This window comes from Leptopilina heterotoma, unplaced genomic scaffold, assembly GCF_015476425.1.
Source record: "Leptopilina heterotoma isolate Lh14 unplaced genomic scaffold, ASM1547642v1 Lhet_123, whole genome shotgun sequence".
Taxonomy (NCBI): domain Eukaryota; kingdom Metazoa; phylum Arthropoda; class Insecta; order Hymenoptera; family Figitidae; genus Leptopilina; species Leptopilina heterotoma.
Window position 1 is genome coordinate 4,608,633 of NW_025110842.1, and position 27,900 is coordinate 4,636,532.

At 25.5% G+C, this 27,900-nt stretch overlaps 1 protein-coding gene across 2 annotated transcripts; it reads right to left on the bottom strand.

Annotated features, from left to right (window-relative positions):
• On the bottom strand, positions 1–27,883 carry LOC122512705. 2 transcript variants are annotated; one of them, XM_043628718.1, is made up of 6 exons: positions 27,504–27,883; positions 16,731–19,505; positions 11,435–12,094; positions 7,337–8,033; positions 2,833–3,243; positions 1–522 (listed from the first exon to the last, which is right to left on the bottom strand). In XM_043628718.1, exons 2-6 carry the CDS (start codon positions 19,412–19,414, stop codon positions 199–201), a joined length of 4,776 nt encoding a protein of 1,591 aa, XP_043484653.1. In that variant the 5' UTR covers positions 19,415–19,505; positions 27,504–27,883; the 3' UTR covers positions 1–198. The 2 variants fall into 2 exon arrangements, with proteins under 2 accessions (XP_043484653.1, XP_043484654.1); XM_043628719.1 differs by lacking the exon at positions 27,504–27,883 and adding an exon at positions 26,862–27,268.
• Between the last annotated feature and the right edge of the window lie 17 nt (positions 27,884–27,900).

The following is a 27,900-nucleotide window of genomic DNA, read 5'->3' on the forward strand; positions in this document are numbered from 1 at the left end:
TTTTTTTCTTCATTTCGTAGAAAAAAACCGAAAATTGTCGTTTGGAATTTTCTTTTTCGAAAAAAGAGAAATCGAAGAAAAAAAAAAGAAAAATTGCAATCGATTTGTATTTAGATGAGAGAATAATTTCTTTTTTTATATATAATATAGATATAGAAATGTGTGGTGAATAATATACAAAAGGGGAATTAAAAATGATTACTCTTCTTCTTCTTCTTCTTCTTCGACTTCGTTATTGTACATTATTGAAGTTGTCGCGAGATTAACTTCGGCATTCTCCTCGGTGAGATCGGGAAGCGAGAGGACGACGGGGATCATTTGTATTTTGCCCTCCTCGTCCTGTTGCTCGATGTGAACGACGGTGCCCGATTGGAGAAGTTGATTTGCCATTAATTCGTCATCGATTATTTGCGTTGTCTCGATACTCTCGATATTTTCCGCTGTCACTTCCTCGGTATAAACGGCAGTGTCCTCCATGTTCATTATCACTTCGGTTGCGTCCTTTGAACTTTCTTCATAGTCCTGTGAAAATGGGAAATTGTCATTTTAATTTTAAACAAAAATTCAATTCAATTTCAATCAAATTGAAAATTACGATTCAATTAAAAATTCTTTCAATTTAAAAGAAAAATTCAATAAATATTTAATTCAATTTCAATTTTATAAAATCAATTCTAAAAATTAAACTTCGATTTAATTAAGAATTCTTTGAATTTCTAACAAAAATTAAATTTAATTTCAATAAAATTCAATAAAATAAGTTACGATTTAATTAAGAATTCTTTCAATTTCAATTCAATTTGTATCAAATTCAATAAAATAAATTAAGATTTAATTAAGAATTCTTTCAATTTCAAACAAAAATTCAATACAATTTCAATCAAATTCTATAAAATAAATTTCACTTCAATTAAGAATTATTTGAATTTCAAAGCAAAAATTCAATTCAATTTCAATCAAATTCAAAATAAATTACAATTTAATTAAGAATTCTTTAAATTTCAAACAAAAATTCATTTCTATTTAAATTAAATTCTATAAAATAAATTTCGATTCAATTAAGAATTCTTTGAATTTCAAAGCAAAAATTCAATTCAATTTCAATCAAATTCAATAAAATAAATTACGATTCAGTTAAGAATTTTTTTTTATTACAATTGTAAAACTTCATATGGTTTCTTTTTTATTTTTTAATCTGAATTATTGTAAAAATTCAACTCAAAATAATTGAATTTTCAATTCTTCAAATACAAAAATTCAATTTTTTTAAAATGAAAATTACAATTGTAACTCTTCATGGTTTCTTTTTTATTTTTAAATCTGAATTATTGAAAAAAATTAACTGACAAAAATTGAATTTTAAACAAATATTTCAAGAAATTTTATTGAAATTAATTGAAAATAATCATTAAAATTTCGAAAAATCAAGATTTTTTATGAATTTCAATTAAAATTTAAAAAATTTAATTAAACTGTTCGGAAAAATTCAATTATTTTCATAAATATTAACAATTCTTTCCAGGATTTGAATTATTTTTTTAATTCAACTTTAAATAAATGAAAATATTTTTTCAATTGAATTGTTATTTTTATTTAAATTTGATTAGAATTGAATTTAAAAATTGAAATTTCTGTTTAAATTTGGTAAAAAAAATAATTGAATTGCAATTAATTTTGAATTTTATTTAAAGTGGAATTTTTTTTGTCAAAATTAAAAGTATTTTTAATAAAAAATATTTTAAATTCTAAATTAATTTGTTATTTATTTCAATTTTAAATTAAATTCGAAATTTGAAATTTTTAAATTTAGTTTAAAATTGAAAAAATTTGAATTCAATAAAAATAGAATTGAAATTAATTGTAATTGAATCAGATTATTTAAATTTTGATAAAATTGCAAATATTTTGTATTGATTTGTTAATTATTACCCACAATTTTAAATTGAATTTGAAACTTGAATGTTTGTGATTTTCATTGCAAATTGAAAATATTTTGATTTTAATTTGTAATTGAATTGAATTTTTGTTTTGAAATTGAAAGTATTCTGAATTGAATCGTAATTTATTTTGAATTTTATTGAAATTGAATCGAATTTTTTATTCTTTGTTCAAAATTGAAAATAATTATTTTGAAATTGAATGAAAAATTGAATATTTTTATATTGAAAATATTTTGAATTGAATTGACATTGAATTGAGTTTTATGAAATTTGAGTTAAAATTAATATTTTGAATTGAAAGTATGTAAAATAGAATTAAAATTAATTGAAATTCAGTTAGATTTTTGAAATTTTCTTTTAAATTGAAAATATTCTGAATTAATTTGTAATTTATTTCAATTTGAAATTGAATTTGAGAATTCGATTTTTGAAATTTTGTTTTTAAAATATAAAAAAAATACTGATCAAATTTCTGATTTTTTTATTTAAAATACTGGAAAAGAAATTAAATTTTGTTTCGATTTTATAAGAAAATTAAAAAATATCAATAGACATTATTAACTATTGACAATAAAGAACAAAGAAGAAAATAGAAAAAGACAATAAACAAGAAATAAATAAATAAAAATGATAATAAACAAGAAAATAAGAAAAACAATAAACAAAAAATAAATAAATAAAAACGACAATAGACAAGAAAATAAGAAAAAAAAATAACCAAGAAATAAATAAATAAAAATGACAATAAACAAGAAAATAAAAAGGACAATAAACAAGAAATAAATAAATAAACAAGACGCGCGTGTTTTTTTAAATTTAATTTCAACTAGCGAAACTATCTAATAAATTAGTTGAAATTAAATAAACAAACATTAAAAAATAAATAAATTACCTGTGGATAGTCGCCGTGCTCGTCCTCGGTACCAATAATATTCGCCTCAATTTTCACATGTTCCTCGGCCTCATAGGCGGCATCGACTAATCTCGCCTCCATTTCCATTGTCTCCATTTCGTCGTCTTCCATTTGCTCGTCCATTGGCTCCTCCATTTGTTCCTCCATTTGTTCCTCGAGCATTTCCTGCTCCTGATCGGAATTCGACGTGTCGTCATCCTCCTTTCTCGTCTTCACTTTCTTCGGTCCACGATTAGTGACAATTCGCTTGAATCCAGAACCGCCGAGACTCTCGTGTCGTCTCTCGTGCTTATTCTTATCGCCGAGGTACTTGAAACGCTGTCTGCAAACGCTACACGAATATGGACGCTCGTTCGTGTGCGTTCTCTCGTGACAAACCAGGGCGCTCACCTTTAACGAACAAAAAAAATAATCAGAATATTAACAATAATTGTTTTTTGTATTTTCCTAACTTTTCCCTAATTTCCAGACAAAATTTTCACTTTTTCCCTGACCCTAAAGAATATTTTGCGATTCACTCTGAAAATTATTAGATACTCAAAAAAATGTTCTAACATTTATTTACGAATTTCCTTAAATGTAAAATTATTCAAAAACACCAATAACTTCATTTTTAAATCAATATTTTATCATTATTATTTTTCCATAGAAACTCCGATTTTCAAAATTTCTAATTCTAATAATTATAAGAATATTATTACAAAACATGAAGAAATCAATAACTCCGAGTCTTCGACTCGGAGTCATTGCTTTCATCATGTTTTTATAATAATTAAAGGTGACCGAGTGATAAAATCATTATTTTATATTATAAGAATATTTTTACTGGAAATTCTTCAAAATTATTTTCATCATTTCAATTCAATTATTATTTTCTACAATTTTTAACTAACATTCTTCTCTAAATCAACTTAATTTAATAATTTTTTAAAAAGTTCTTCTTTCAGAATTTTTAAATCCATTTGTTTAAAATTCAATTTTAGGTGAAATTTCAATTATTCGGAAATTCTATAATTAAATATACGTTAGAAAATAAAAACTGGAAATAATTTTTAAAAATTTCGATTTAAGCTTTTTGAAAAAAATTAGTTCCAAAGAATTTTTAATGAAAGGGAGAAAAATTCAAATTTTCAAAGATTTTAATTTAAAACCTTTACAAAATACAATTATTTCTAAAAATTACAATTATTAGTAACTTCTCGAAAATTCAATTATTATCGAAAACTTTAACTAAAATTCATTTTTAAATCAATTTTTATTAGAAAATTCTACGAGAATTCAATTATTTATTAACAAAGGTAAATAATTTATTGAATAATTGAATGTTTCTTCAAATTTAATTTTTATACATAATTTTATCAACAAATTTTTAAGTAATTGAATTCTTTCGACGAATTTTAATAAAATTTTTAAGAATATTTACAATTTTTGGAGGAATTCGATTAAAATGTTATTAAAAATAATTGAAATTCTCCAATGAGTTATTATTTAAGAAAATAATTCAATTATTGCGAAGAATTTTATGCAAGAAATTATTTTTTAAAAATAATTGAATTCCTGTAAAGAATTTAGTTACTTTTGGAAAATAATTGAATTCCTGTTAAGAATTTAGTTACTTTTAAAAAATAATTGAATTCCTGTTAAGAATTATATTTAATTTTTAAAAATAATTAAATTTCTGCAAAGGATTTTCTTAAAATTGATTAGAAAGAAATTGTATTCTTTCTAAGAATTGTATTAAAATTTTTGAAAATAATTGAATTCTTGGTAAGAATTTAATTAAAATTTCTTAAATAATTGAATTGCTTCGAAGAATTTTATTTTTTAAGAAAATAATTGCAATGTATCGAAGATTTTTACAAATATTTTTGACAGTAATTGTAATTCTTATTATAAAATAATAATAAAATAATAAAATTTACTCTTAAGAATTCAATTATTTTTATAAATACAAAAATTTTTGCAAGAAAGTCAATTATTTTCGAAAATAATAAAATTCAATTATTTTCATAAATAAAAAAATTTCCGCAAGAAATTAAATTATTTTTAACTAAATGCAATTCAAATTAAATTTATTTAAAGAATTCAATTATTTTCAAAAATACTGAAATTCCCCCAAAGAATGCAATTATTTTCATAAATAAAAAAATTTTTGGCAGAAATTTAATTATTTTCAATACAATTTTCATAAAATTTATTGAAAGAATAAAATTATTTTGAATTCAATGTTTATAAAATTTATTGCACGAATTCAATTTTTTTTTAAAACATTTAATAAAATTCTTCGCAAAAATTCAATTATTTAAAAAAAAACAATAAAAATCTTCGTAGAAATTCAATTATTTTAAAAAATTAATAAAATCTTCACAGAAATTCTATTATTTTCAAAAATTATTAAAATTCTTAGCAATAATTAAATTATTTTCATAAATAATAACATTCTTCTGAAGAATTCAGTTATTTTCATAAATAATAAATTTGTTTTGCAGAAATTGAATTATTTTCAACAAAATTTTAATAAATCCTTCGAAACAAATTCAATTGTTTTTTCAAATAGTAAAATCTTTGCAAAAATTCAATTATTATCAATAAAATATCAGGAAAGAATTCCTGTAAAGAATATTTTATTTGTGAAAATAATTGAATTCCGGAGAAAAATATTATTATTTATGATATTAAATTAATTTCTTGTGAAGAATTTTATTCCAATTTTTTAAATAATTGAATTTCTCAGAATATTTTATAATATTTTGAAAATAATTTGAAAATAATTAAATTCCATGTACAACATTTCATTTAAAAAATTGAAAATAATTGAAATCTGACGAAGAATTTAATTAAATTTTTTTTTAAATAATTGAATTCTTGTGAAAAGTTTTAATTTTAAAAAAAATTTGAATTCTTGGGAAGAATTTAATTAAAATTTCTTAAATAATTGAATTGCTTCGAAGAATTTTATTTTTTAAGAAAATAATTGAATTGTTTCGAAGATTTTTACAAACTTGACAGTAAAATTGTAATTCCTGTAAGGAATGTTATATTTTACGAAAATAATTGTATTCTATAGTCAATTTTATTATAATTTATTTTTCAAATTTATAAAGCGTTTTATCTGAAAATTTTTGAAATAATTGAATTCTCGAGAAAAATTTTATTATTTATGAAAATAATTGATTTCTTACAAAGAATTTTATACAAATAATTGAATTCCCATTAAAAAAATGTATTATTTGTGAAAATAATTGAATTCTTAAGAAGAATTGTATTGAAAATAATTGAATTGAGTAGGAAAATTTTATTAAAATTCCAATTTTATTAACTAAATCTTGTAAATAATTTTGTCAAAATTTTTTTAAATAACTGAATTTTTAAAAGAATTTTATTTAAATTTCTCTAAATAATTGAATTTCTTAGAACTATTTGTTTCTATTCTTTGAATATAAATATATTATATTTATCTTTCGATAAACTTCATTAAAAAATTAAAAATAATTGAATTGGTGCGAAGAAATTTATAAAAAATTGGAAAGTAATTGAATTCCTGCGAAATTTTTATTAAAATTTCGTTTAAATAATTGAATTCTTTTGGAAAATTTGTTTAAAATAGTTAAAAATAATCGAAATGAAGAAATTTTTTGAAAATAATTGAAATTTTGCCGAGAATTTTATTAAATTTTTTGAAAATAATTGAATTTCGGAGAAGAATTGTATTATTTATAAAAATAATTGAAATTTTGACAAGAATGTTTATAAATATTTAAATTGATTAAAAATTGAAATTTTTTCAAATTTCATATTGAAGCCTTTGAAGTTGATTTATTTATGCAGATTTGAAACGCAACTCTTTTGAAATGTAATTAGTTTTGAAAATTTTGAAGTAAAATTATTCATTAAATAATTTCTAAGTAATAATTTGATAATAGTTGTTGAAGAATGAAGTTATTTAAAAAGAAATTATTGTGAGAAACAAAAAATTGAAAGTTTTGTATTAAATTTCTTGTCAATTTCATAGTTTGTGAGGCAAACAAAAAAGACACAAAAATTCATAATTTTCTTATAAATTCTAAAACTTAAATTTTTTCCAGTACTTTTAATAAAAATCCCTGACTTTTCCATGATTTCCCTGACCAATTCTAATTTCCCTGACTTGCGGCAATCCTGTTTTTGAATAAAAAAATCTTTTTTTTTTGAATAAAAAATGATTTTTATCTTTCTTTCTAAGCATTATTCTAGTACTTTTGTACGAAAGGTTTTTTTCACCCGTATATATGGAAATAAATAAAAAAAAAATTCTTTACTCTAATAAAAAACTTTTTTTTGGAACGGAAAAAACATTCTTTCCATCAAAAAACTTGTTTCTGAATTAAAAAAACCTTCTTTAAAATAAAAAACCCTTTTTTTGATTAATAAAATCTTCTTTCGAATAGAAAAAATCTCCTTTCGAATAAAGAACTTTTTTCTTGATCGTAAATAATGTTTCTACCTGTTTACACCTCCAGGGACAGTACCGACACTGCAAAGGCCTCTCGTCACTGTGCCTATTCTGATGATGCTTAATCAGCTGAATCTTCGTCTTGAGATTAAATCCACAAATATCACATCTAAATGGTCGCTCCTCCGAATGCGCAATCATATGCGTCTTGAGCCGCAACTGATTGACGAATCTCTTTGGACAATGTGGACACGCGAGTGTGCCCTCCAGACGATTATGCGCCACCATCATGTGATGTCTGAGTCTCACTTCGCTGACAAAAGTGTCGTCGCAGTCGAGACACTTGACCGGCTCCTTTTCCATATGAGAATTCTTGATATGTGTACGAAGTATCATTTCAGTTTTGAATGTCTTGTGACAATGGAAGCAGGCGACGCGTTTCGAGTCGCTGCCAGTGATCATTTCGGCCTTGACGATTCCCGGCAGTGGCTCATTGTGAATGTGCGCCAAGTGCCATTCCAATGATCTTGTCGATATCATGGAACGATTGCAAATGTGGCAGGTGAAATTTCTTCCGTCTTTGTGAATTCGATTGCGATGAATGACGAGCATTGAATGATTGGGGAATTTTTCGCCGCACACTTGACACGAGCATTCCTTTAGTCCTCGACTGTCGGCTTTCTCGTGGACCTTCATGTGAAGGCGGAGGCCGTCTCTTCGATTGAAACCCACGCCGCATGTGTCGCATCTGGAAAAATTATTATTTAGTTCATTTTTTCTTTTAATAAATTTTATTTAAATTCATTTTAAATTAAAAATAAATATTAAATATTCTTGTTTATTATTATTCAAAAATTTTAATAAAATTTTAAGCAAGAATTCCATTATTCTCATAAATAAGAAAATTCTTCACAAGAATTCAATCATTTTCAAATACAATTTTAATCATATTTCTCGAAATAATACAATTATTTTTAAAAATATTAATTCAATTCGATTATTTTTAACGATTTTCATATAAATAATTCAATTATTTTTTCAACAATTTGTGATGAAAACTCTTTTCAAAAAATAATTTTATTTTCAAAATTTTTAATAAAATTCCTTCAAAAAATTCAATTATTTTTAAAAATTCAGATAAAATACTTTGAAACAATTCAATTATTTTTATGAATTGTAAATCATCGGCAAGAATTTAATTATTTTAAAAAATCAGAAAATTCTTCGCAAAAATTAAAATATATTCATAAATAATAAAATGTTTCGGAGAAATTCAATTATTTTTAATACAATTTTAATACCATTTCTCGAGAGAATACAATTATTATTAAAAATATTTAAATTCAATTATTTTCAAGAAGTTATTCAATTATTTTCAACAATTCTGATGAAAAATTCTTTAAAACAATTCAATTATTTTTGTAAATAATAAAATTCTTCTGAGAAATTCAATTATTTTCAGATACAATTTTAATAAAATTTCTCGAAAAAAATTCAAATTCAAAATAATTTTAATAAAATTTATCTAACAGGTTAAATTATTTTTTAAATTTGCAAAAAAATTCTTCTAAACAATTCAATTGTTCTCAAAAGTTTTTAATAAAATTCTTTGTAACTTTCAATTATTTTCAAAATTTTCAATTAAAATTATTTTTAAAAATTACATTATTTTTACGAAATTTAATGAAATTCTTCAAAAAAAAAATATAATTATTTACAAAAACTCAAATAAAATTGTTTAAAAGAATTTAATTATATCTTCAAAAAAAGTAAAATTCTATGGAAGATTTAAATTATTTTCATTAATAGTAAAATTCTTCGGAGGATTTCAATTATTTTCAAAAAATTTGAAACAAATTCTTGTCAAAAATTCAATAATTTTCGGTAAATCGACAATTTAATTATTTCTGAAAATAATTGAATTCTTGAATTGAATTTTATTAAAAGTTTTTAAAGACGAATTTTAATAAAAATCTTGCCAAGAATTAAATTTTTTTCAATACAATTTTAATTACATTTTTAAGCGAAAAAATTCAACTATTTTCTAAAAATTTTAATAAAATTCAAAAATTAAATGTTTAATTTCAATTAAGAAGAAACACGATTATTTAAAAAACTTGAAAGAAATTGTTCATAAAATTCAATTACTTTCAAATTTTTCCATTCAAATTGTTAAAGAAAACTTTGTTACTTTCCAGAAAATTGAAATAAATTCTTCAAATTTCAAAAGTATTTAATTACGATTTATAAAAATTCTAATATAATTATTCGCGAGAATACAATTATTTTGATAATTAATAAAATTCTTCGAAAGGGAATTCAATTATTCTTAAATTTTTTTATTAAAATTCTCTGCAAAAATTCAATTATTTAAATACAAAAGTAAATAATTTATTGAATAATTGAATGTTTTTTAAAATTGAATTTAAAATTGAATTCCTGTGAAGAATTTTCTTAATTTCCAAAAATAATTGAATTTCTGCGAAGAGTTTTAATAAATTTTCAAAATAATTGAATTCTTGCGAAGAATTTTAATTACAAAATTTCAAAATAATTGAATTCATGCGAAGAATTTTATTAATATTGGAAAATAATTGAATTCCTAAGAAGAATTTTATTAATTTCCAAAAGTAATTGAATTTCTGTGAAAAATTTTAATAAATTTTCAAAATAATTGAATCCCTGCAAAGAATTTTAATAAATTTTTTAAATAATTGAATCCCTGCGAAAAATTTTATTAATATTAGAAACTAATTGAATTTCTGTGAATAATTTTTTTAATTTACAAAAATAATTGAATTCTTGCGAAGAATTTTAATAAATTTTTAAAATAATTGAATTTCTGCGAAAAATTTTAATTACAAATTTTTAAAATAATTGAATTTCTCTGAAGGATTTTAATAAATTTTTTTTTCAAAATAATTAAATTCCTGCGAAGAATTTTAATATTATTGAAAACTAATTGAACTCCTGTGAAGAATTTTATTAATTTCCAAAAATAATTGAATTCTTGCGAAGAATTTTAATAATTTTTCAAAATAATTGAATTTCAGTGAAGAATTTTAATTAAAAATTTGTAATAGAATTTAATTTCTGCGAAGAATTTTAATTAATACCTATTTAAAATTAATTGAATTCTTGTGGAAAATTTTATTAATTTCCAAAAGTAATTGAATTTCTGCGAAGAAATTTAATAAATTTACAAAATAATTGAATTTCTGCGAAGAATTTTAATTAAAAATTTTAAAAATAATTACATAAGTTCCTGCGAAGAATTTTATTATTATTGAAAACTAATTGATTTCCTGTGAAGAATTTTATTAATTTCCAAAAATAATTGAATTTTTGCGAAGAATTTTAATAATTTTTCAAAATAATTGAATTTCTGCGAAGAATTTTAATTACAAATTTTCAAAATAATTGAATTCTTGCGAAGAATTTTATTAATATTTGAAAATAATTGAATTCCTGCGAAGAATTTTATTAATATTGGAAACTAATTGAATTCCTGTGAAGAATTTTATTAATTTCAAAAATAAATTGAATTTCTGCAAAGAAATTTAATAAATTTACAAAATAATTGAATTTCTCCGAAGAATTTTAATTAAAAATTTTTCAAAATAATTGAATTCTCGCGAAGAATTTTATTAATATTTGAAAGTAATTGAATTTCTGTAAATAATTTTTATTAATTTCCAACAATAATTGACTTTTTGCGAAGAATTTTAATAATTTTTCAAAATAATTGAATTTCAGTGAAGAATTTTAAATAAAAATTTGGAATAGAATTTAATTTCTGCGAAGAATTTTATTAATATTTGAAACTAATTGAATTTCTGTGAATAATTTTAATAAATTTACAAAATAATTTAATTTTTGCGATGAATTTTAATTAAAAATTTGGAATAGAATTAAATTCCTGCGAAGAATTTTATTAATATTGGAATCTAATTGAATTTCAGCGAAGAATTTTAATAAATTTTCAAAATAATTGAATTTCTGGGAAGGATTTTAATAAATTTTGAAAATAATGGAATTCTTGCGACGAGAATTAAAATTCTCTCCATAGGAAATCGAGAAAATCTCACATAAATTTAAATAAAAAAAAAGAAAAACAAAAAAACAAAGAAAAAAAAGAGAAAATCTCACCTAAATTGCCTCTGATCCTCATGAATACGAACATGTTGCTTAAGAGTCGAAGAATTCTTAAACATCTTATCGCAATGCGGACATTTAATCGTGTACGCCTTATGCGTGTGCATATGTTTACTGAGACTATAAAACGGAATCATTTTCCTGCAAACAGGACATTCCCGCTTATTGCCAGTGGGCAAATGTTTTCTAATACGATGATGCCGCAAACTGGCGGGATTCTTGAAATCCGCACCGCAATCCTCGCACAAATACGCCCTCATTGCCGTGTGCACGCTCTTCAAGTGAAAACTCAATTTTGTCTTGAATGTAAATTTCTTCGGACACTTGGGACATTGAAATATTTTCTCCAACGTCATATGCTTTGATTTCACGTGCTGATCGAGTGTGCCCTGATGCTTGAATTTCTCACCACAATATTCGCACAATTGTCCAAATAAACTGTCGCAATGCTTTTGCTCGTGCTGCTTCTTTTTACCCTTTGAGTCCAACATTAAATCACAATATTTACAAATCAATTTTCTAATGCATATGACATTGTGATTTTTTTTATAGCGCAAAATTGTGAATTCCTCGTTGCAATCCTCGCAGAGATATTGAATTTTTGAATCGTGAAATTTCATGTGCTCGTCGCAAACGTCCTTTGTGGGGAATTCGCTGAAAGAAAACAAAGGCTCGTTAGTAAATTTCATTCAATAAGTTAATAAATTAATAGCAAATATTATTATTAACAAATATTAATCAAAAATATAAATAATAACAAATGAATAAACTGCAAAAAATATTATTATACATAAAATTTTACAATTTTATTATAAAAATTACTAAATTTCTTTTTTTTTAAATATTTTAAAATATTAAATATTATATAAAAAAAATATTAAATAATTAAATAACTATTAAATTCTTATTAAATTATTATTATTATTAAATAATTATAAAAAAAATTAATTCTTTTCATGAAAAAATTAAGAAATTTAAGGCAAAGTTTTAGCTTCAAAATAAAAAAATAATTTTTTTCATGAAAAAATTAAGAAAGTTAAGGCAAAGTTTTAGCCTCGCTTTGAATTTAAGGCGGTAAAAAAATTCCCAGAACAAAAAAAAAGGCGGAAAAATTGTTTATTTGATTGAAAATTTGAATTTGAAACAAAAATTTCATTTTTTATTTCCTTCATTTGTTTCTTAGTTTACAAAATATTTTTTTAACTTGAATTCGAAACTTTTCTAATAAATTCAATTTCTTTTCCTAGACTTTTTACATGAAAATTCTTCTCTAAACAATTATTTAAAAATAAATTCAGAAAATTCTTAGAGAATTCAATTATTTAAAAAAAATTAGAAAATTCTTAAGAATTCAATTATTTAAAAAAAAAAATACAAAAGTTTTGCTCTAAATAACGTCAAGAATTCAATTATCTTCAAATGAATGAATTCAATTTTTTTTTCTAATATAAAAACTTTTAACCTAAAATTCTTCTATAAATCAATTATTTTTTTTTAAATTATAGAAAGTTCTTTAAGAATTCAATTATTTAAAAAAAATACGAAAGTTTACTCTAAAAAAATGTCAGAAATTCAATTATCTTCAAAAATATTCAATTCAACTTTTCTAAACAATTTGATTTTTGACAATTTATAAATAAAAAAAATTTTTTGTAAATCTAATTTCTTTTAAAAATTCCTTTAAAAAATTTTAAAAATCCAATATTTTTAGTTTTTAAAATCTAGAATGAAATGTTTAAAGAAAAATTATTTTTAATAATATTTTAGAAAATTTTACTTTTGATTCTTTTAATTAAATAATTTCATCATCATCATAAATAAATTATTAAACTAATTTTAAAAAATACCATTTATACCAAAAATTATTAGAATAATTTTAAAAAATTCAATTCTTTAAGAAAAATTATTAAAATACTTTTAAAAAACTCAATTCTTCAAGAAAAAATGATTAAAATCATAGAAATTTGAACTTAAAAAATTAAAAAAAATTTTAAAAATTAATTAATTAGTTAATTAATTAAAAATTCTGCATTGAATTTTATTATTTATGAAAATAATTGAATTCTTGCGAAGAATTTTATTAAAATTTTCAAAAATAATTAAATTCTTGCAAAAAATTAACAGGAATTCAATTATTTTTAAAAATTTTAAATAAAATTCTTGGCATAAATTAAAAATAACAAAATTCTTAGCAGATCTTCAATTACTTTCAGAAATTTTAATAAAATTTTCGCAAGAATTTAAATATTTTCGTATAAAATAATAAAAATCTTTGCAGAGATTCAATTATTTTCAAAAGTCTTAAAATAAAATTCTCTTCGCAAGAAATTAATTATTTTCAAAAATATCAGAATTTTAGCAGAAATTCAAACATTTTAAACAGTTTTGATAAAACTTTTTTTTGGTAGAAATTTAATTATTTTGAAGACAATTTTAAAAAAATGTCTCGATAAAATTCAATTATTTTTAAAATTTTAATAAAATTCTTCGAAAGAATTCAATTATTATAATCTAAGATTTTAACTGAAATCTATTTTGAAATCAATGTTTATGAGAAAATTCTGCCAGAATTCAATTATTTCAATACAAATAAAATGCAAATAAATAATTTATTGAATAATTGAATGTTTCTTGGAATTCAATTCCTATTAAAAATTTTATCAACAAATTTCTAAATAATTAAATTCTTTGGACGAATTTTAATACAATTTTTAAGATTTTTTTCGAGGAATTCGATTAAAATTCTATTGAAAATAATTAAATTCCTAAAAAAAATTTTATTACTTTTGAAAATAATTGAAATTTTGCAATGGATTTTATTAAAATTTTTGAAAATAATTGAATTTTATTACTTTAGAAAATAATTGAATTCGTGTGATAAATATTGTTAATTATAAAAATAATTCAAATTTTTTAATGAATTTTATTAAAATTTTTGAAAATAATTGAATTTTGTCGAAGAATTTTGCTATTTATTTATAAAGATAATTGAAATGTTGACAAAGTTTTTTTAAATTTTTTAAAAATAATTGAATCTCGGAGAAGAATTTTAATATTTCTAAAGATAATTGAAATTTTGACGAGAATTTAAAAAATTTTTTGAACATAATTGAATTTTTGCGAAGAATTTTATTTCTTTTAAAAATAATTGACTTTCTTTAAAAACTATTCAAAAAGAATTACATTTTTTGTTAATTTCTTAAAAACTGTTTAAAAAAAACTTAAATTTTTGCCAATTTTTTAAAAATTATTCGAAAATAATTGAATTTTTGAAATTTTTTTTTCAATTATTCGAAACTAATTAATTTTTTTCCAATTTTTCTTAAAAAGTATTAAAGAGTAATTGTATTTTTGACAATATTTAAAAAACATTTAAAAACAATTGAATTTTTTGGAGAATATTTAAAATTATTCGAAAATAATTGAATTCTTTAGAGAACTTTCAATTGAAATTTGGCAAAAACTTTATTTTTAGAAATTTTAATGACTGTTTTTTTAAAAATTCAATTAGGTATGATTAAAAAATTATATAAATAATTTAGGAAAATAGAATTCTTTAGAAAATTTTCTATTTCAATTGTTAAAAAAATTAATTTTTCATATATTTTTTAAAAAATTTTGTTTTGAAATTAATTATTTGCAGAAAAAATTATAGAAATAGTTTTTTAAAACTCAATAATTCAATAGTTGACTAATTAAATTTTTCAATTAATTTTGAAAAATGCATTGAAATAATTTCAAAATTCAATTATTTTCCAAAGACTATTTAAAGAGCTTCAAAATTCAGTTAACTTCATAAAATTATTAAATTAATATGAAAATACTAATCTATCAAAGTTTAATTATTTTCAAAAAATAATTGAAAAATATTGAAATAATTTTGAAATTCAATTATTTTCATACAATTATTAAATAAATATGAAAATACTTTTAAAATTCAATTATTTTCAAAAAATAATTTAAAAATATTGAAATAATTTTGAAATTCAATTATTTTCAAAAAAAAAATTGAAAGAATTTAGAAAATTCAATTATTTTCAAACAATTATTAAATAAATATGAAAATACTTTTAAAATTCAATTATTTTCTAAAAACAATTTAAAAATATTGAAAAAATTTAAAAATTCAATTATTGTCAAAAAAAAATTGAAAGAATTTAGAAAATTTAATTATTTTCATACAGTTATTAAATAAATATGAAAATTACTTTCGAAATTCAATTATTTTCAAAAAATAATTTTAAAATATTGAAATAATTTTGAAATTCAATTATTTTCAAAAAAAAAAAATTGAAAGAATTTAGAAAATTCAATTATTTTTTAAAGAATATTTAAAGAACTTAAAAATGCAATTATTTTTGGATAATATTAAATAAATATAAAAATACTTTCGGAATTCAATTATTTAAAAAAAAAAATAATTGAATAAATATTGAAATAATTTTAAAATTAAATTATATAAAAAAATAAGTGAAAGAATTAATTGAAATAAATTGTAAACTTCAATTTTATTTTCAAAGAAATATTGTGAACTAATTTTGAAAGAAATTAAAAATTTAATTATTAACAGAAAATTATGTATTAAATGTAAATACTTTTATAATTTATTTATTATTTTCAACATAATTATGTAGAAAAAATATTGAAATAATTTCAAAATTCAATTATTTTTTAAAATTTTCATAAGTTAGAAAATTCTTTGATGGATTTCAATATTTTACTTAATTATTTCAATTTTTTTTTTAAATTATTTTTTTGTTTTTCATTTTTTAAACTTTTTTCATACAATATTTTAACTTTTTATTTTTAATATTTCAAATTTTTATTATTAATATTTCAACCTTTTATTTCCACTATTTCAACTTTTTTGTTCTAATATTTTAACGATTTTAACTTTTTATTTTTTCAATTTTTTCTTTTACTTTTTTAATATTTCTACTTTTTTTCCCACTATTTCAAATTTTTATTTTTAATATTTCAACTTTTTATTTTTAATATTTTCAACTTTTTATTTTTAATGCTTCAACTTTTTTTTCCCACTATTTCAACTTTTTTGTTCTAATATTTTAACTTTTTATTTTTTCAACTTTTCTTTTTTACTTTTTTTTCCAATATTTCAACTTTTTAGGTTTTAATATTTCAACTATTTATTTTTTAATTATTTTTCACCTTTTCTTTTCTACTATTTCAAGTTTTAATTTCCAAAATCCCCCCCCCCCCCTACCCCTAATTTTCAATAATTCTAAAACTAATAATTTTTGTTTTCTATAATACTCAGAAATATATTTACCTGAAACAAAAGTCACAATCGAACGATTCACTTGACTTCAAATCGAAACAATCCAAATTCAATTCCAATGGATCGCTCTCCTCATTGGTGTTGGTGTAAATTTTTCCCGCCATTCTCTCCTGATACAAATTCACCAGATCCTCGTCGCTCATTTTCATTATTATCATTTTCCTCTGCTGCAAATTCTCCATAAATTCCCCGAGACACTCGTCGTCCTTGCCCTCCAAGATCCTCCTCAATCTCTCCAGTGTGCTCTCCTGTTCCGGATTCACCTCCTCCCAGTCCTTCCTCTGCTTGTCCTCCAATTTACTCTTCACCGTCTCAATTCTATTGTTATAGTCCTCCGCGTTTGTGTACACCTTCACGTCCACCGGCATTTTTCTGTCCTTACACCTCTGCGGCTTCTCTTTTTTTATTTCCGAAATGTCTTTTAGTTTTAGGGTCGGATTATTGAGGGGAAAATTTTCGGAGAGTGTTTGGGGGGAGGAAAGGGTCGAAAGTTGGTTTGAAGAAATGTTCGAAGAAAGGGTCGAGGAAATGTTCAAAGGAAGGTTCGAAGAAAGGTTAGATGATTGATTCGAAGAAATTAAAGAAAGGTTCGAAGACTGATTCGAAGAAATGTTCAAAGAAAGGTTCGAAGAAAGGTTCAACGACTTATTCGTTTGGTTCGAAGATTGATTCGAAAACTGGTTCGAAGACTGATCTGATTGATTCAAAAACTGGTTCAAAAATTGATTCGGCAGCGATTCCTGCTCGGTCTTGATTCGACACTCGGGGATGATGATTTCCGTCGTGGCAATCGGACCAAGAACTTTCTCCCGTCTTCGCTTGTACTGCTCGATTTGGTGTTCGATTATCTGCCCCTTTTGCTCGAGACTTCGGTCGACGAACAAATTGTCGCTCTCCTTCCGTCCCGGTCGACTCTTCTCCGCCTTCTCCATCTTCTTCACCTTCACCAGCAGCAATTCGTTCGGCTTCTCCCCCCTCACCGTCACATACATCACCCCATTCTCCTCCTGCTTTATACTCAACGCGTCGTTCACATTAAATTTCCGAATCTTCGGATCGAAGCCCTTCGATCTCGTCTCCGAGAATTTTCTCTTCAACCCCTGCTCCTCGGACTCCAGTAGTTTCTTCTCTTCCTCTCCTCTCGAGGTTGTTTCCTCCACTTCTTCTCTCTTCGACAAATTCGAAAAATCCTTCGACAAACTTGAAAAATCCTTTGAACAACTTTCTTTTGCCAAATTCGAAAAATCCTTCGAATAACTTTCCTTTGACAAAATTGAAAGATCCTTCGAAGAACTATCCTTCGATACGTTCGAAAAATCCTTCGAAGAACTTTCCTTCGATACGTTCGCAAAATCCTTCGATACGTTTGGAAAATCCTTCGAATAAGTTTCCTTCGATGAAATTTGGTTCAAAGAGAGTTTCGACGAATTTTGCTTCGAACAACTTTCTCGAGGTGAATTTTTGTTCGAAGCTCCGGTTTCGATTTTCTCGATAGTTCGTTTGAAGGGATTGAGAACATTCGACTCCTCGACTTCTTCTTCGTCTTCCTCGTCCGTGGGATTAAAACCAGGATCCTCGGGATCGAACTCCTCGATCGATTCATTATCACTCTCGTCTTGATTCCCTTTCGGTTCGATCTTCACCTTCTCCTCGTCCTTCACTTCACGTTCGATCTTCCCGTCCTTTGGGAGCAAAGAACCGCTGCTCGAAATCATCGAACCAATTTTCGTCACTCCGGGTGAATTTACCACTCGATCTCCCTTTTTCCTCTCCCACTCAGTGGCGTTCGTCGAGAAAACAGCCGAAATTCTCGGTCCATTATTCTTCAAATTTGTCGCGTCGTGTTGAATCAAAGACTGAATTTTCGTCTCCGAATCGAAACATTTTTCGTTTCCTTTAGTTTCTTTTTCGTTTCCTTTAGTTTCTTTTCCCCCTTTTTCGCTGCCAAATGAAAATTTATCAATCGAAGGAAGAAAATTCTCCTGATAGTCCTCGACGAATTTCGCCCTAATCGCCCGTAGCTTCATTTCCGCCTTTTTAATTTGAACGAAAAACGTGAAACTCATCTTCAAATCGCAAATACAGTCCATACACATTTGCGTCGTGAGTGAATCGCTCTCGGCAATTTGCTGCAAATGTTTTATCTGTAAATTCAAACGCATTTGTATTCCCTTGTCGCTGAAAATGTCGACGAGGGGAAATTTCTGTTCAGCGCAAGTTCGACAATATTTACGCATTTTATTCTTTGTCTCCTCGTCAATTATTTCCGTCTCGTCGTCATTTTTCTCCGGCGATGATAAAATTATTGTCTTCTGATTTGATTTTGTCTCTTTCCTCGTCAGCGATAAATTTGTTGATTTTCTCGACGATTGGGATTCTTGACTTGATTTTCTCGAGGAGGATTGAAAGGAATTTGAAGATTCTTGACTACTCAATTTCTTCGGCGATGGAAAATTCGGGGATTCAAGACTCGATTTTCGTAAAGATTGTAAAGTGGGTGTTTCTTGATTTAGAACTTTAACCCGAGGGGTAATTTTTTTCAGATCATTGATATTTGTCACGGGGGTGAATGATGATTTTTCCGCTTGTGACGATGAACTTGACGTGGCATAATTGTGAAATTGTGCGACTTTCGGTGAGCCGGTTTTGGTTTTTGTACGTAAATTGTAACTCATTTTTGCGACAGTGTTCTTTTTTTGTTCTTTCGTCTCTTCATTGAATTTCAAAAATTCGGGGGTTTTAGTGGAATTTTTTCCTCCCACACACCTGCAGACAGTAAATAAAGAAAATCGTATTAAAGAAAATGATTTCTTTCTTTCTTTCATCTCTAAATTTATTTCCAGACGAAAATTTCTAGGTAAAGAAAAAAAAATTCAAGTACAAAAAAAATTGATTTAAAGAAAATAGATAATCTTAAAGAAAATAAATATTCTTTTATTTCTCAATTTAATAATATATACAGAAAATTAAAAATCGCATTGAAAAGAAAAAACTTTTTTTCATTTTATTCCTCAATTTATAAAGAAAAGAAAAAAAATGTTAAAAAATTTTTTTTAATTTTAAAAGAAAATATTTAAAAATCGCATTTTTTTATTTTATTTCTAAATTTATACAGAAAAAAAGAAATTTGAATTTAAGTACCTACATAAATATATGGCAAATAAATAAATAAACAAAAATAATATTAATAGTAAATAATTACAATAAAATTGAAGAAAACATTCTTTTTTTTCGATTTTTACTTCGTAATTTATAGACGAAAAAAGAAATTTAAATTCAAGTAAATAAATAAATGGAGAAACATTTATAAGAAAATAAAAATAATATTAGTAGTAAATAATTTCAAAAAAATAAAAATTATAAAATAAATTTTTTGAATTGAATTATTTTCGCAAAGAATTATTGAAAAAAAAAATCGAGATCCTTAATAAATTCAATTATTTTCAAAAAAATGTTAAAAGATCTGAAAAATTCAATTATTTCTGGAAAATTTTTAAACAAATATGAAAATACCTTTGAAATTCAATTATTTCTCAAAAAATAATTTAATAAATATTGAAATAATTTTAAAATTCATTTCAAATTCAAATTTCAAAATTCAATTATTTTCCAAAAAGTAATTAAATAAATATTGAAATAATTATAAAATTCAATTATTTTTTTCAAAAAAAAATAATATTAAAAATTCATTTAAATAATTTTAAAATTCAATTATTTTCCAAAAAAAATTTAAAGAATTTAGAAAATTCAATTATTTTGAAACAATTATTAAATAAATATAAAAATACTATTGAAGTTAAATTATTTTTCAAGAAATATTAAAAGAATTTCAAAATTCAATTATTTTCAAAAAATAAAATATTGAAATAATTTTAAAATTCAATTTTTTTCAAATGAGTATTTAAAGAACATAAAAATTCAATTATTCTTGAACAATTATTAAATAAATATGGAAATAATTTCAATATTTAATTATTAAAAAAAAAATTGCAGAAAAAATATTAAATTAATTTTAAAATTCAATTATTTCTCAAAAAATAATTGAATAAATATTGAAATAATTTTAAAATTCCATTATTTCTCAAAAAAATATTTGAATAAATATTTAAATAATTTTAAAATTCAATTATATTCAGAAAATAAATCAAAAATTGTTGAAATGACTTCAATATTCAGTTATTTAAAAAAGAATTATCGAAAGAAATATTTAAAGAATTTAAATATTAAACAACATAATAAAAAAATTAATGAAAACATTAAAGAAATATTTTTAAAATACATTTATTTAAAAAAAAATAATTTAAAAAATTTTTAAATAAAATATTTGTTCGAGTACGCAGGTTATTAGTGACAAGTCAAAACATTTTATGGGATCAGAAACTTTATTTTAGCACTTTATAAACTTTATTGAGATTGATTAAAAGCGACGCGAAACATAATAGGCAACTTTTATGTAAGCGAATAGACAGAAAACAAAAGTGAGTGTGTAGAAAAATATAAAGATGCCCTCTTTAGTGAGGAACTTAAATTATAACGTTAGGGCGGGAATTGTGAATACTTAACACCCCCCCTCAATTTATGCCCGAGAAAACAAAAATAAATGTTCAAATTTTAAGTCCAAGATCACGAACACATTTTTGATGTAAACTTTGCGAAAGTCCTTTTGTGAGCACATCCGCCACCATCTCACTTGTTGGTAAGTACTCGATCTTCAACAATCCGTCAGATAGAACTCGTCGAATAAAATGATGACGGATGTCAATATGTTTGGTCCTGGAATGGTGAATTGGGTTTTCCGCCAATCGACCAGCACTTTGGTTATCATTAAAAATGACAAGATTTGTCAAATTTTTGAAGTTCAGTTCCTTGAGAAATTTGACTAAAAAGACACCTTCTTTGGCAGCATCCGAAAGCGACATGTATTCTGCCTCTGTCGAAGACAAGGCAACTGTCCTTTGCTTGCGAGATTGCCAGGAGATTGCTCCTCCACAGAGCTTGAAGATGTTACCGGTGAAAGAGCGCCTGTCGATGGAACAGTTACCCCAATCTGCGTCTGCGAATCCTTGGAGAGGTAAATTGTCCTTCTGGTAGACTAACTCGTAGTCTAAAGTCCCTTGGAGGTAACGTAGGACCCTTTTTGCAGCCTGCCAGTGTTGGTTCTCGTAAGATGAATTAAACTGTGCCAAAACGCTAACTGCATGCGCTATATCAGGACGTGTTCCTTGAGCAACATACATCAGCGCTCCGACGATTTCGCGATAAGGCAAACTGGTGTCCTCGGTTTTCAAAGGTTTGGTAAATTTGCGGCCAAGAGCAAGTGGAGTTGAAATCGGTTTACAATTTTCCATTCCAAATCTTTTGAGAATTTCCTTGATGTATCCCTGCTGTGAAATGGAGACACGATTTTCGCTACGTTTAATTTCAATGCCGAGGCAAAATTTAGCCTCGCCCAAATCCTTGACCTTGAAATATTTTCCGAGTGTTTTCTTGACATGGTTTTCCTTTTGACGATCATTCGTAAGAATGAGAAAATCATCCACATAAATTAGCATGAAAATTTTCTTTTCTTTATCAACATAAATGCAAGGATCGGAATCAGTTGGGAACAAGTCAATACTTCGAAGCACTCGGTCCAATTCGGTGTGCCATTGGCGGCCAGCTTGTCGAAGCCCATATAAGGCCTTTTTGAGTTTACAGACGGCGTTCGGTTTATCTAAATTTCGAATTAATGTTCTCGCCCGTTCTTGAAGGATAGGACCCTTTTCTTCGTTTATCATTCTCGACAGCATTTCTTGCAGAAGTTCCGGTTTTTCGATGTAAATATCTGCATCTACTTTTCCATTGAGATACGCGGTTTCGATATCCAATTGAGTGATCCTAAAATTTTCCTGCGCAGCAATAGCCATAAGTAGTCGAAAAGATCCAAGACGAGCCACAGGTGAAAAAGTCTCGAAAAAGTCAACACCAAACTGTTGAGTGAATCCCTTTGCAACGGTGCGGGCCTTTCTGCGACTTATGTTTCCATCGGCATCAAATTTGTTGCATAAAACTGTACGACACTTGATGACCTTGGCATCGGATGGTTTTGATACAATTTCGAATGTATCATTCAGTACAAGATTTTTAGTTTCCAGGTAAATGGAATTCCGCCACTCGTCCTTGTCTGGTCCAGAAAGAGCTTGATGAAATGGAACTTCGCTTGCAAACATAACTTCATTATCATTATCCCATCCAAAAAATTCTTCTTCACTCGAACTTGAGTCATCACGAGGAGGTCCTTCTGGTATAATTCGTTCTGCCGGCGCAATTTGTTCTTCCACAGGAACAAGATTATATTTCTTCTTAGGACGACCCACTGCTCCAGTTCGTTCTTTACTAGGACGACCAGGTCCTCTTCGTAATTGATCACCAGCATTATTCCGGATTTCTAAAGGCTCATTCGGAATGTTTGGAGGTTGATGCTCTTCATTATCAATGGCAGCAATCGGGATCTCTGGTTGATTCTGGACATCAAGAGGTGCAAGGAGCTCGAAATCGACGTACTTGTTAGTATCTGCATCAGAGTCTGAAACTTGAGAAAAATTGTCAAATTTATCAGTAGAATTTCGAGTTGAATAATTAAGATCAGTTTCGTTAACGAATTTAACATCTCGTGTGACATGAATTCTCTTCTCAGAAGAAACCCAGATCCTGTAAGCTTTGGAGTTTTCGGCGTATCCTACGAAGACACCCTCGATTCCCCTTGGCGCAAATTTATCCTTGGTAGGAGATTTATTCAAAATGAACACCTTCGAGCCGAATCTTCTTAGGTAGTTGACCTTTGGACGTCGACCAAAAATAACTTCGAAAGGAGTTTGTTTTCCCAAGATCATTGTCACACACCGATTGCGTACATGGTTTGCTGCTGAAACTGCTTCAGCCCAAAAACGAGTGGAAAGTTTCGAATCTGACAATAAACAACGAGCTGCCTCCAAAAGAGTTCTATTTTTCCTCTCTGAAATACCGTTCTGTTGAGGTGTATGTGTTGTTGATAGTCGGCGCTGTATCCCTGCTTTTCTCAAAATATCGTCCATTCTCGAGTTGCAATATTCGGTGCCGTTGTCACTTTGAAGACTTTTAATTTTCTTACCAGTTTGATTTTCGATATAGTTTTTAAATTCCAGAAATTTGGAGGGAACTTCGGATTTGCTTTTCAAGAAATAAATTTCAGTCCAGCGACTATGATCGTCCGTAAACGTTAAAATGTAACGAGCTCCGCCGAAGGATTCTTGCCTCATCGGGCCGCAGAGGTCAGAATGTATTATTCCAAGTATTTCTGGGGATCTTTCTAAACGTTTTGGAAAGGGAAGTCTGGTTAATTTCGCGATAGCACACTCATCACACGGAGGAAGTTTTTCTTCCAAATTGAATGTTAATCCATCAACAGATTTATTACGTAACATAGTCGACATGTCCTTAAAATTTAAATGTCCAAGACGCTGATGCCAAATCATTGTATTACACGTCGCGGAACTGGTAGAAATACACGCACTATTATTTCCTTCACGGAGAAAAAATAAGTCACCTTGTCGATCAGCAACCATTTTTGTTACACCATTTGCGTCCTGTACTATAGCACTTGTTTTCGAAAATATCACTTGATGATCTTTATCTACAATTTTAGCAATCGACACTAAATTTGTGCGTAGATCCGGCACGTGAAGTGTATTTTGAAGAGTAATAACACTGTCGATTTTTCCGTCGGAAGTAATAATGTCTACATCGCCCTTAGCAATGACAGGTGCCGTCGCATTGCTGGCTAATCGCACACTAGAATTTACTTCGCACAAATTAGTGAGACCTTTTGAGTCATTGCACAGATGCGTTGTGCATCCACTATCGAGACACCACTTTTCTTTATCAGTCACATTATACACAGATACCGAGGCGGAATTAATTTCGTTTGTAAGAAAAACATTATTCGCGTCATTATTATTTCGATTTTTATTTTTCTTTTTAAAACAATTTTTCGTAAAATGTCCCTTTTTCTTACAATATCCGCACTGTATATTTTTATTTGAATTCGGATTTTCACTGTTTGCACTGTCACTTTGATTCGATGGTTTATTTTTGGGAAATCGATGTTTGGAGAACATGGCACTAGAATCGGAATCACTTTTATGAGCTTTACTTTCACTCTCTTCGATAATTTTAATAATCAACGACTCTACATCGGGTAATTTATCGCGTGATTTGATGGCACAACTAAAGTTATTAAAATTGCTGGGCAAACTGTGAAGCAACATAATCGAAAGTAAATCGCCATTAATTTCAATTTCCATACTATTAAGTTTGTCAACTGTGTCCATGAACTCAGACAAGTGATCGCGAATGTCTGTGTTTTCTTGCATTCTGAGAGACAATAATTTTTCGAGGAGATTCGCTTTTCTCATTGGTCCCTCTGACGCGTAAACAGATTTTAACTTATCCCATATTTCCTTCGAAGTGTTACAGTTCCGAATATGACGAAGTTGCGATGGACTGATAGCGAGAATCAGATCGCTTTTTGGTTTCCGGTCTTGTATGTTCCATTGGTCGAGGGCAGCTTGTGCGGCGGCTAATTGGTCACCTTCACCTTGTAAAATTGGTCGAGGAGTATCTCCGTTGACATAAGACCAGGTATCATCTCGAACTAAAAGAGCTTCTATTTGAATCCGCCATGTATCATAATTGAGCTTGGTTAAAAGCTCAATTCGCGCTAAACCGAAAGCATTCGCACCAGCCATCGTGAGATATAGCGTACGTGCGTGTGTGAACTACGAAAAATGGCGTCGACCGAAGCGTTCGAGGACGCTCTACCGTTTCGAGAGAATTTGCGGTTTATTTGCGCGATTCCGGACCTGGGCCCATAACCTGTTCGAGTACGCAGGTTATTAGTGACAAGTCAAAACATTTTATGGGATCAGAAACTTTATTTTAGCACTTTATAAACTTTATTGAGATTGATTAAAAGCGACGCGAAACATAATAGGCAACTTTTATGTAAGCGAATAGACAGAAAACAAAAGTGAGTGTGTAGAAAAATATAAAGATGCCCTCTTTAGTGAGGAACTTAAATTATAACGTTAGGGCGGGAATTGTGAATACTTAACAATATTTTCCAAAAAAAAGTGAAAGAACTTAAAAATTCAATTATTTTCAGAAAATTATTTCATAAAATATGCAAATACTTTCGAAATTTAATCATTTTCAAAAAATATTTGAATAAGTATTTGAATAATTTTAAAATTTAATTATTTTTAAAAAAAATTACTGAAAAAATATTTAAATAATTTGAAAATTCAATTATTTTTCCAAAAAAAATTTAAATAATTTGAAAATTCAATTATTTTTCAAAAAAAATTATAATAATTTGATAATTCAATTATTTTAAAAAAAAAAATTGTATTAATTTGAAAATTCAATTATTTTCAAGAATTTTCATGTTATAAAATTGTTTAAAGAAATTCAATAATTTTTATTACAATTTAGTAGAAGTTCATTATAAAAGGCAATTATTTTTGAAAATTGAATAATAATTTCAGAAATAAATTTTATTTTCCAAACATTTTGATAAAATCCTTGGGATAAAAATTCAATTAATTTTTAATGTCATTTTTATTAAAATTCCTTTAAAGAATTTCATTAATTAATATTTTTAAAAGTTTTTTAATAAAAATTCTTCGAAACAGTAAAATTAGAATTTCGTTAATTTTCAAAATTTGGAAAAGTTATACTTATTTAAAAAGAAAAATTATCAGAAAAAATTTAGAAAACAAAAAAGTAAACAAAAACAACTAACTTCAAACTACGGGAATAAATTTCCAGAATACAACGATTGTTAATTGTTAATATAGAAGATTTGATAATTATAACAATTGAATTATAATAATTACAATAATAAAATTATAATGTAACTATAATTATAATATATTTATAATAATTACATTAATATAATTTTTTTTCTTAACCCGTTTATATAATATATTTAAAATTGTAAATATAATTTAAATCATTTAAATTGCTAAATTACTAGCACTTCCTTTTATTTTCGTTTTTTTGTTAAAAGCAGAGAATGGAAGAAATTTAAAAATAAAAACTCACCGGATGTGTAAATAAATCTGAGATTATTCAATAATAACCTATTTTCAAAGAGTTCTATTGGCTCAAGATTGAAATTCGAACAATGCAGAGATAATTGTTGCTCAAGCAAGTAAACATCCTCTTTTCACTCACTCTCTCCTTTTTTTTCTTTTAAATAAAATATATTTGTTCCTGAAGATGTGAATCTTGTCTATTTTGCTTCTCTTCTTATTTACTTTTTTCAAAATGACACTATTTTCAATCTATTTTTTAGAAAAAATTTACAATAATTCGTCATTTCTCACTTTTTCGCGTCAATGAATTTCATATGCGAATTTACACTTTCAATTTCTTTTTATTTAGATTATTTTTCTATTTATTTACATGACTAATTATCAATTTTACCCGATTTCACTATTTTGATTTAAATGATTTAAATGATTCAAATCCTGTTTTGAAAAGTTTGGAAAAAAATCTTTACGCGTGAAAAATTGAAAATTGCCAATTTTGAGGTTATGTTACTCGAGAGGAAAATTTATGAAATTTATCGCGCACCGAAAATCATTTACTTTTAATAAATTAAAACAAAGTATATAGTAAACTAATCTTTTTTTTCTATAAAAAAAAGGAAAAATTGCAAAATTCAAATATTGATATGTTTACCATTGTTTTTTTTATGTTGCGGGCTTTTACGTTTTTCTATTAGGTTTTTGGTGATCCATGGCGACTAAAAATCCAGATGGCGCGTAATCAAGAAAGGCGAAACACACGACGACGACGACGACGATGCTTTTATTTTCGTGTAGTAATTTGTCTTTCTACAAATTCAATTCATGACTATTTTTTTATTATTCACTGACTCAACACGGTTCCATTCAGTTTTTGTCTCAACAATTATTTTGCTACAGTATAATGTTCTTTTTTTTTTTTGCACACCGCGAATTGTTGAATATTTTTTGCGAGAGAAAAAAATTACAAGCGACAACACATTTTACGCAAGAGAAGTCCGAGAGATAACTGCAGCGACAACGACGACGTCGTTTTAATACATAAAAATAAA